This window comes from Camelus dromedarius, unplaced genomic scaffold (assembly GCF_036321535.1).
Source record: "Camelus dromedarius isolate mCamDro1 unplaced genomic scaffold, mCamDro1.pat HAP1_SCAFFOLD_121, whole genome shotgun sequence".
In the NCBI taxonomy this organism is placed as follows: domain Eukaryota; kingdom Metazoa; phylum Chordata; class Mammalia; order Artiodactyla; family Camelidae; genus Camelus; species Camelus dromedarius.
The window spans coordinates 22,231-33,203 of NW_026989801.1; the positions used below are offsets into that span (position 1 = coordinate 22,231).

The following is a 10,973-nucleotide window of genomic DNA, read 5'->3' on the forward strand; positions in this document are numbered from 1 at the left end:
GATTTTCAATCCTTTCTCAATGACATTCACTCAGCCTTTGTGAGAACCATTTACCTCATTTCCAAAGTAGTTATATTAATTTCTAACTTTCAGTCTCTTGTGAATATCAGTTTAGCTGGATATGTAAGTTATTATCAAAGGGCTTGGTATATTGTAGGCCTTCAGTGCATCATAACAATAACTTTAATTATATTATTATTTTGAAATAACACTTTGGAGAGTGATATTATATTATTTCACTACCAATATCATGAGAGACTTGAGGGAATGATGGGGGAAAACCTCTGCAGTATGCTAATTCTAGGTTACATTTTGTCTCATGGAAAGCACAGAACTCTTACTTACCTTACCCTAAGTTGATACATGCTTTGTATAAGTCTGAGTTAGAGAATGACTTTATAATCTGATTTCCACTAAGAAGCTCTTCTAGGTTGGCAGGTTGCCATGGCATCCAGACCCAAAATGATGGACCCCATTTGTCTGCTGGAAAGTGTTAAGGAGCTTTCAGTGAACCAAAAATCTCTGCAGATTCTTGGTGAGATTTCTTTGCCAGTGCTGGTGGTGGCCATTGTAGGACCGTATCATACAGGCAAATCCTACTTGATGAACCATCTTGCAGGTCAGAATCATGGTGAGTGTTGTACTGGGTCAAGGACCAATTGCTTGATTCTAGCTAATACCTCAGCTTCTTAATTTTTGTCCTGATCATGTGTAGGGAGAACCAAACTTCTCTTAACAAATCAACTTTCCACTCCTATTTCTCACTGCTAAACCACTGTCTTACTGTAATTCATTATCATATTGTATGTTTTATTCCTGTAAAGCAAAATTTCTCCTACCAATTCTCACAATCCTACCTTATTTTACATGCTTAAGCACTGGACTCTTACAATTGTGTCTACTCACTCTTGAAACACATTTTGCTTTTTTATGGACTATTCTCATCAACATATAAATGTGTTCAAATGTCTATAATCTTAAAAATATTTCCTGTATGTCATATACTACTGTGGCTAACACCTCTCCCCACTTTTGAAAAATTTGTCTGACAAAAAATATAATCTTGATTTTTTCCCCACCTTTTTCTCTTCCCATGTCTGTCTTCAGTCCATTTCTCTCTGGCTTTGAACCTCACCATTCTTTCAAGATACTCTTGTTATGATTATCAGTGACTTCCATTTTGTCTGATTCATGGATTCCCCTTTGCCTCTATGTTGAGCCCTTGCTTGGTATCTTTATCACAATTAATATTCCTTCCTCCTTGAAACAGATGACACACAAAGTAGGACATTCTTGAGGAAATGGAGAAAGCACCAACTCGTATGCTGGGATACTGACATTCCAATAGATCTGACTCTGTAGCCCCTTGGTGGTTTAGATTATCTGCTCTAACTGAATGCTGCTTTCTCCCCTCTCCTCACAGGCTTTCCTCTAGGCTCTACAGTGCAGTCTGAAACCAAGGGCATCTGGATGTGGTGTGTGCCTCACCCACGCAAGCCCAATCATACTCTGGTGGTCCTTCTGGACAATTAGAGCCTGGGGGATGTGCGAATGGTAAAGCAGAAATTCACAGTTAAATACTTTTTATTCTGGATTTTCCCCTTATCTCTCCATGGTCCTAGAAATTTTACTTCTTTAATCTGTAAAATCTAGAAATCAATTATAGTAAATAAGGCAAACTATGATTTGTTTGAATCTCACTTCTAGGTAAGTTATCATGGTGTCTTAGATAAATTCTTTTATTTCTTGGCACTGTGTGGAAGACTTGATTACATTTAGTAAGTCATTATTGAAAGGCTGAGTTCCTGGCCTTTGGACTTAGCATTGTAGATATCAGTGACCAAAGTAAATGTCCTGCCCTAAAAGAGTCTTTAGTTCAATTGACAAGACATTATCTGCAGTCAGATTTAATACCATGTAATTGGGAAAGAAGCAGGCTGGAGAGAAGAAGAAATTACATTGCATTGCAATCCCCAATTTCTGGGAATTTCATGGGAGCTCCATGGCTGGAATGGCTTTTTTGAGTTATCCTGAGTTTGGGACTGGGGCGCTGATACATTTTTGAAGAGCTGCTCCAGCAGCCTTTCTAATTAAGAGGGCTGACACCTGAATACTGTCTTCCACCAGCACTCCCAACAGCTGGGGGAATAAGTCCTTCAGTTTTGAAAGGCAATCCAGGCAGCACCTGACTGGTTTTGAGAACTTACAGTTAAGCATAACTAAGAAAGAGGAGAAGTATCAATCTGTGAGTGAGGAAATATTTCTGATTCACCTTCTTAGCTACAAGGTGAAGAGTGTATTTGAGGGTTGGATTTAAGAGACGGGTTTACATTTTCTATGATGAAGTTCATCAACTACTCACAGAGTGTTCTGGAAATCTGTGAGACACCTCTGAATGTGCAAGTTCTATAAAAGTAAGTTTTTGTCCTACAAGAAACATTTAAAATGGATTTTGGTGTTTTAGCTTTCTGCTAATGGGTGAAATGAACTATCCCTCCTTTCCCCCTTTTGAGACTTATTTGGAAATAGTACCTACATTTTTATAGCTCTCTCTTTTTTCTCAACAGGAGTTAGAAAGTCTGTGCTTATTTTTAAAGCCATATATCAAACAATGATATAATCTTGCTGTTGAAATAATTGTTTGTCATAACTGCTACTTCTTCTTATCCTAATTGATTATTTTTAAAAACTGGGTTTTGGGGGAAGAAAGTAATGAATAGACTCTTATCCCCCCAAACTCCCATTTAGAATCTTCTCAACATAAACCACAGTTTTTGCATTTACACTGGGAGCAACTTTACATGCCATTTATAATAAAAAAAAAAACTATTTCCAGTTTATGCCATCATTTAGACAATGCTATGATTTATACAACTTAGCCTGTGCATTAAGGCCCTTGATTAGGCTGCATGAAATCTCACCTTAACTTCTCCACTTGCCCTCTGCCCTCAAATGACTCTGTTCTAACTACAAGATCCCTGTCTTCTCCCATCTCTAATTTTGTTTCTCTGGGTTTTCCTGTCTAAAGGGTTCACCTTCATTTCTTCAGTTCCACATTTACTAGTTCTTTAATATTCAGCTCAAGACTTTGAGGAAGCTTTCAGATCACATATTCTTTCTCCAAATTTCATAGCTCTGTTCTTCCTTGATAGACTTCTAAATTTTAGTTTAGTGTTATAGCTATAGGTTTCACTGCTTATATACATTACTGAGAGTAAGCCTTTTACAGATACTTCTATCTTTTTTGCACTTACTGTTATGGATGTTTGTCCACTGCTTTGAAATAATCATGTTGAAAGAAAATTTTCAATTTTAGCATTGCTTTTTTAAAATCTAAGAACAGTGGGGGATATTTAGTAGCTTCCTGCAAGTATTTATTGATTGGATATAATTTAAATACCCAGTTATGCCAACTATGGTATATTTTATATGGACTCTGATTAATAAATATATGCAGAATGAATAAGTGCCCACACTCATCACTGAATTCCTAATTACACAACAGGTACTGTATTAGTTTTTCTGTATATGTTATTTTACTTTATCCAATTGAGGAAAAAGAAAGCACTGTGAACATTAGAATCCTTTTATATATGAAAAATTTGCAAACACAAGAAGTGTCTCTGTAATTGTCAAAGTTGATATCTGCATTTACATCTGTCTTCAAGCAATTTCTTTGCATGGTGAGTATGTTAGCTGAAATAATAAATGAAACCATGATTGAAGAAGTGTACAGATGAATTTCTAATGTAGGGGTAATCTTCTAACTCTCTTGTTCTAATGTGCTTTCTAGGATGAGTCTAAGAAGGATTCATGGATTTTTGCCCTGGCTGTGATTCTGTGCAGTAGCTTTGTCTAGAACAGCATGAGCACCATCAACCACCAGGCCCTGGAGCATCTGCAGTATCCTTCCAGGTCCTGAACCACCATGTTTCACTGAATTCATGGGAATGAGGATAAAGTCAGTCTCTCCTTTCCTGTCATTTAGTTTTCTTGGGTGGAGCAGAGGGGACCCATGGCAAAAGAGTGTGTTTATAATATTTTTATACTAGAGAAATGTGGGAATTGTTGGTAGTGAGTTTCTTTTCCCTAACCAAATCTTAGTGATGCGACAGAGCTTGCAAAACATCAGGGCAAAGTCCTCTCAAACACCTGATAGAGTAGAAGATTCCACAGAATTTGTGAATTTCTTTCCAGACTTTATCTGGACTGTATGGGATTTCACCCTGGAGCTGCAGTTATGTGGTCAGCCTATCACAGAAGATGAGTACTTGGAGAATGCCCTGAAGCTGATTCCATGTATCAGAGTATGGCCTGGGCAGTGTACAGTCCAATAGAGTGTGGGATCTACTAAACAATATCCCTCATCTCTGTGATTGCATTTGTATTTGAGAATAAATCAAAGCCTGTGGAAATGGTGGCTGGAAAGTGGGTTGCAAAGATCTAGGGGCTACAGTTGAAGTTTACTCAAGAAAAGTAAAGTGTAAAGTGAAATTACTCAAAACCAATATGTTTTTTATACATCTTTAAATTTAGCATCCAGATTTAAATGGGTGCTGAAACACTCTAAAGACTGGACACTGTGTTTCCTATTCCTTCAATTTGTCTCTGTTGAAGAAAACAACTAATCAGCTAATTGTTAGACATGAAACTGCAGTGAAAAGCTTATCTAATGAACAAAATATAGATTTCACATATTATTCTTTTCAAAGAGGGATATAAAACTTTCTAATCCTGTATAATTATATCATCTACAAAATGATTATATGTTCTAAATGAACCTGAAGAAGTGACTGTCTTTACAATCTATGCCTTTTCAATAATACTGACAATTATTAGAACATTCATTTTACCTTCCACATCATAGCTTTCTCCTAATTCCCACATGTTTAACCATGAATTAATTACAAGGTAAAAAATTATTTTCATGGGTTACATTTCCAAGGATGTGTGTTTATTGAATCCTTGAGAGAAATATCAATCCCAATTTATTCATTCTTACATTCATGTTTCTATTTATGATTTCTCAAAACAGCTATTAAGAAATTGGCTGGCAGGAGAGGACCAGATATAATCATTTACCTCAAAGAGTTTATAGATTAGTGGTGATACCTTAAAATTACATTTCAGGTACATTTATACTTCAGAGGTTTTTACTAAAAAATAGATAACACTGCATCAATTATTTTTAGCATCAAAACAGTTTTCCTTAAATAATGAGGATGTCATTCCTAATATTGCAATTACTGTCCATGATCCCTTGTTTGTAGCTCTCCTTTTTGGTTCCAAAGCTCAATTCCTACATGAGGTTGAGTTGAGCAGAAAGTTTCATGTGACCTTTCATCTTTTTAGCTGCTAGTTAAGCAAACACATCATAGACAACCACTCTACTATGTGCATGTCTGGAGAGACCAGCCATAGGTTTCCTTTACTGGATCAGATGTCTCCCTAAATTTCTCTGCAGTTATATCATTGGTATAAGTCTGATGTGCAAAGAAGTATTGAATGTCTATGTTAAAAGAGTTCTGTGTGTAGAAATGGCAAAGACACACAAATCCCTGCCATGAACACCTGTAACCCCCTCGCCTCAAGACTCTACACACTCTAATCCCTGTTTTTCTGTCCCTCAGGGAAGAATCCCAAAGCCCAAACATCCAATCTACCCAGAGACTGCATCAGGCATTTATTTCTAAGATGGAAGTGTTTTGTCTTTGACTGGCCAACATAGGAAAAAAAAAATTCTAGCCAATATTGGGATGGTATCTCAAGACCAACTGGATCCTAAATTCCAGGAGCAAACAAAAAATTTCTGTTCTTACACCTTCATTGATGCAAGGACCAAGACCCTCACAGAAGGAATCATGGTCACTGGGAAAGGTGAGTCTCTTTTTCCCATTTCCATGGGGACTGCTATGTGTTGAATATTTTATATAATGTGCTTTCTAGTATTTTTGTTTGATTCTATAAAGAATTCTGATTTTACAGACATTTATACTCCATGAAGAAATCTGTATACTTTATAATTATCTCACTTTGGGGGCTTTACAAATTCCTTCCCCAAATTGCAACTTTTGTCAATGATATCTGTGGCTCCCACTTATCTGAAAACATCCTCCACTTAGAATATAATCACTCTCTTGGTGTAAAGACAGAATACTGCATGTTTTCAAAGGAAGTCCTATACAACAAGTGTTCTTCACAAGGAGAATTCAAAAGATATTTTGAGAATTTAGAGTGGTCCAAAAATAAATATTAGCCCATAAATCACTGAAAATCCATTCAAAGCCTCAGAATTAGGAATAAATTAAACATGGTACACTTTGCCTCATCTGTCTATCTATGTAATCTATATTGCTTTCAATTTTTAAAATGGGGAACTGTATTTTCCAGGTAGCCCCTAGTATGTTAGATAGAAGTAGATATTAACTTTTTTAGTCCTGTGGCCTGGAAAACCATAAAAATGAAGAGTCAGTAAAAAAATGAAGGTGATAATAGTAGAAGGAGGTAGGGGTGCGTGTGTGTGTTTGTGTATGTGCATGTGTATATGACCCTAGAAGCATAGTCTCAGAATCCTGGAGCCATTGACTGATAACTTCATATTTAGCCCCTAAATTTCCTGGCTTCTTCAGGGCTGCGGACTCTGGTTGTGACCTACGTGGATAATATCAATAGCGGAGCAGTACCTCGCTTGGAGAATGCAGTGACAACTCTGGCCCAGCTGGAGAACTCAGCTGCCATTCAGAAGGCAGACAACCACTACAGCGAGCAGATGGCCCAGCGAGTGAGCTTCCCCACAGACATGCTGCAGGAGCTGCTGGAGGCGCATGCTGCCTGTGAGAGGGAAGCCCCTGCAGTCTTCATGGAGCACTCCTTCAAGGAAGACAAGCAGGAGTTACAGAGGAATCTTGTTGTAATCTGTTTTAGTATTTACCGTATGTCACCTCCCCTTGAAGAACGAAACCTAGAAATGTTGTTACCGGTCCCATGGCTCATCTCTCACTCAAGGATAAAGTAGTCCATGTTCTCATGAGGGACAGAGTTTCAAAGGACTACATTTCCTTCTTTTTTGACTGCCAGAACTCAGGCAGTTTATCTGGAACTCTCTTTGACCTTCAATGAAAAATCAGAATGGATATCCTCTTGAAATAAATACTTCTGTGGATTCCAAGCCTGTCCAGAACACCCAAGACATTCTTTAGCTGGCTTCTTTTTCTGTGAACACACTCCTATGGCTGGGAACCAAAATTTCTCTTTTCAGATCCACATCTCTGGCCACTTTCAGCTTAGGCTGCTCCTTGTTGTATCTATCATTGAAGACAGAGAGAATCACTGAATGTGGCAGCTTCAAGGAACCACAGAGATTAGGTAATGCAACTCCAACAGCTCAGATGAAATACCCAAAGGAGGTTAGGGAACTTCCCCATGGTCTTCCAGAGTTTTCAGAGCTGTGAATAAATCAAATCTTGTGACTGCTGTTTTATTACATGTCCTCCAACAGAATACTTTTCTCATGAGGAACACAGTTAGACCAATTCTTTTACCAGATCCTTTGGAAATTTACTTCCTCTGTTCCTTGCTTCTGGTGACAGCCCTCTAACTTTCTTCCCTCTAGGAAATCATAAAGAATAAGAAAGGGGATTTCTTGATGCAGAATGAAGAGACATCAATCAAATACTGCCAGACTAAACTTGATCAGCTTTCAAAGACACTAATAAAAAGTATCTCAGCAGGAACTTTCTCTGTTCCTGGAGGTCATGAACTCTACAGGAAAGCAAAGGAAATTATTGAAAAGGAATATCACCAAGTGCCCATGAAAGGAGTGAAGGTGAGGAATAAGGGAAACATGGGGAACCTACAGAATAGTCAAAGGGGTCTCCTGAAAATCTGACAGTGCAGCTCCATGCATGCATAAAGAGAGAGTATGGGGCCATTCAAACAGCTGTGGCTTTTAAGGTTCACTGCATGCTATTTATTCCTGAAGAGAGTACAAATGTCAACTCCCAACCATGAGTACAGATTTCTTAAATCCACAAGAGACAGAACAGAAATTATTCATTTTTTTTTACTCAATAACATATTTGAAGTGTTGAGCACTGATAATTTACAAGTCAGTCTTTGTACACAAGTATGATCACAAGTGAGACAGGAAGTCAACTACATAGACAAGTTATAACACTCAGGAAAGAGCTACTTAGGTGTTAGAAACAAATATAATAATAATTAATAATAATAATAATAATAATAATAATAATAATAATAATAATAAACAACAATAAAAATGCAACTAATATATATTGAACTGTTGTTTCCTATAGCCAAAATGTTAAGCTCTTTCCCTAGACTCTTTAACTTAATCTTTCAAATAGCATTAAGAAGCATCTACATTATCAACATTTTAAAGATCTGAACTGAGAAGCATAGGCAGGTTAAAATAAGTTGTCTAAAGTTATAACCAGCTAGTGGCAGAGGAGAACAGCAGCACAATTTAGAGGCACTATTTCACACTGGTAAAGCAGATATGTAAAAGCACCAGAGATTTGGGGTTTGTAGAACTGAACATGATTCTGACTGGCTGGATTCTAGAGTGGGGAGAAGGAAGTAGCACTGGGCAAGAGACTGGAGAGAGACAGGTCACTCTAAGGAGCTTGGACTCATTGTAAGGAACCACTGTGGAACTTTAAACTTGAAGCAAAATTTACATGGACTTAGTTGTCTTTGCAGCACTAATTTCCCTATTGGAAATCTAATTTCTGTGCTCCTCCTTGGTTCCTCAGGCAAATGAGTTCCTCCAGAGGTTTCTGCAGTCCCAGGTGGCACTAGAGAAATCCTGCAGGCAGATAAAGCCCTCACTGATGGGGAGAAGGCCATAGCAGGTACGGGGTAGGGCTGGGCTCACAGTGGGATGCGTATGTTCTTGCAGTGCCCTCTGACAGGTGTGAGAGCAAAACCTTCCCAATACCGGAGCTTCCTTCCTTTCTGTGGAACAACCCTGCTGCATTTGGAAACAGCAAAGGAAACTGTGATTGGATGCCAGACAGGCAGAGCATTTTCTCTCACATTCTGAAGTGTGCTCTCGATGGTGTGGACATGGGGTGTCGGGGGAGGACTTCAGAGATTTCCTACCTCTCTCTTCAATTTGGTTTGGCCTCTGAGCTCAGGAGGGTGGAGGTCAATTCTTGCCTATTTTTTCCCTCTCTAATACCTTCCTGGGGCAGAAGAGTGGACCTGGAAGGAGACAGCTGAGAAGGAACAGGAGCTGCTGAATCAGAAACTGCAGGAGCAGCAGCAGCAGGTGGAGGCTCAGAAGAGAAGTCTCCAGAAACACATAGTCCAGATGATGGAGAAGCTGGTGAGAGAAAGAGAAAACCTGCTGAGAGAGCCAAACAAGATATTGGAGCATCAGCTGAAGGTGAATCAGGCTGTGGCAGTAGTAGAGCTTGATAGCTTTGCCCTGGTACCCCAGGAAGGGATGGGTGAAGGTTACAGCATGGTCATGCAGAGATCACAAGTGCATCTACTGCTTGTGATTTATTAAAACCCTGAAGCCTTTGAATCCTTCCAAAACCTTTAAATTCGGCTCTGTAAGTAGACTTTGGAGAGTTCAGGATGAGTATTCCCCCCTCTACTCCAAGCCCTCAGAGAATATAAATAGGGTTGAGTAGCCATTTAGAGAAATTTAAAATGATCTCACAGGGCTTGATTGAACAGATATTCCAATTATGTGTGTTTAATATGAACAACAACTAGTACGCTCTACCAAGGTCACTACCTTTTACCAGGAGACCTGCTCAGCCCAAGGCCCTGAGGTAGATCTGTGCTGACATAAAACTACCAGAAATGTCCAGACTTAAAAACACATAGAAATAATAGATTTTACACTTGCTGCATTGCCTCCAGGTGTGGACAGATCCCCAAGCTATCATGTGGCTTGGAGGGATTTCTCTCATTGTTCATCTGAACATGATTTATAAGAGATTTCTATAATTTAGGGGCCATGTGTTTATAACAGATTTTTATAATATGGGTGACAGTGTCATCCTGAGTGGGACTGAGAATTAGTGCAGTCAGACCAAGGCTACCTCTCATTTGCATTTTTTGACTGGAAAATATTACATCTGTCCTCATGCCAGGCTTAGCCTCCTGGCAAAACCCTAAGGTATATGAATATTATTAAGGCTGTAAACTACACTTCCTCTTAATATTTAGGTCCAAACCAGGAAATATTCCTTGTTACAAGAGTCTCCTTTCATGATTAAGAGAGAACAATTTTAGGAATAAAACAAAGATAGTCTGACAAAGTTTTAAAGTTTGACAAAATGTAATCCTTGAAAAAATGGGGTATTTAAAAAGTTTTACTTCCTTCCTCATTTTTTTTTTTTTTTTAGGTCCAAGAAGATCTGTGTACTGAAGGATTTAGAAAGAAATGTGAGGAGATGAGTACAGAGATAAATGATTTGGGAGAGAGAATTGTTGATACTAAAAATGATGATAGTTCCTTGCTTGTACAAGCCTTGGACAACCTTGGCAAAAGGATCGCTTCGTTATTGCCTGCCCCAGCTAACATTCTTGGTAATGTTATGAAAGTAGTGAGCTCACTATTTAAAAAGAAGTAGCTCTCCTTGTAAAGAAATCAGATATATAATATAATATACATGTATGTTCTCTGGCCTATTTCTGATGTGCATGCATTTCACTTTCATCCAGCAATGCTTTAAATATAAAAAGTGATTTCTAGAGAATACTGATGCCTGGCCCACATTAGATAGAATAAATGCATGGACACTTTGATATAGTGTGTTCAGTTTTAGGAAATATATATGTGTGCAAAATCATATATATGTGTATGTACATATATACAAGAGTTTCACTGAGGCTTCAATTCTAATGGCAAAGATTGGAAACAACTTAATGCTCATTTATGTAATTTGGTAATATATATTTTGCATGCATTTATACTAGAATACTAGGTTGCT

The 10,973-nt window shown here is 38.2% G+C and overlaps 1 protein-coding gene across 1 annotated transcript; it reads left to right on the forward strand.

Annotated features, from left to right (window-relative positions):
- Positions 1-236: 236 nt before the first annotated feature.
- LOC135320786 (guanylate-binding protein 6-like) lies at positions 237-10,667 on the forward strand. The gene is given in 13 exon segments (XM_064483867.1): positions 237-631; positions 1,424-1,443; positions 1,534-1,554; positions 3,794-3,915; positions 4,118-4,299; positions 5,631-5,725; positions 5,727-5,877; positions 6,630-6,910; positions 7,613-7,825; positions 8,775-8,820; positions 8,823-8,873; positions 9,216-9,409; positions 10,386-10,667. Coding segments are annotated over 13 exon segments (1,791 nt in total). The 5' UTR covers positions 237-444; the 3' UTR covers positions 10,614-10,667.
- The last annotated feature ends 306 nt before the right edge of the window (positions 10,668-10,973 follow it).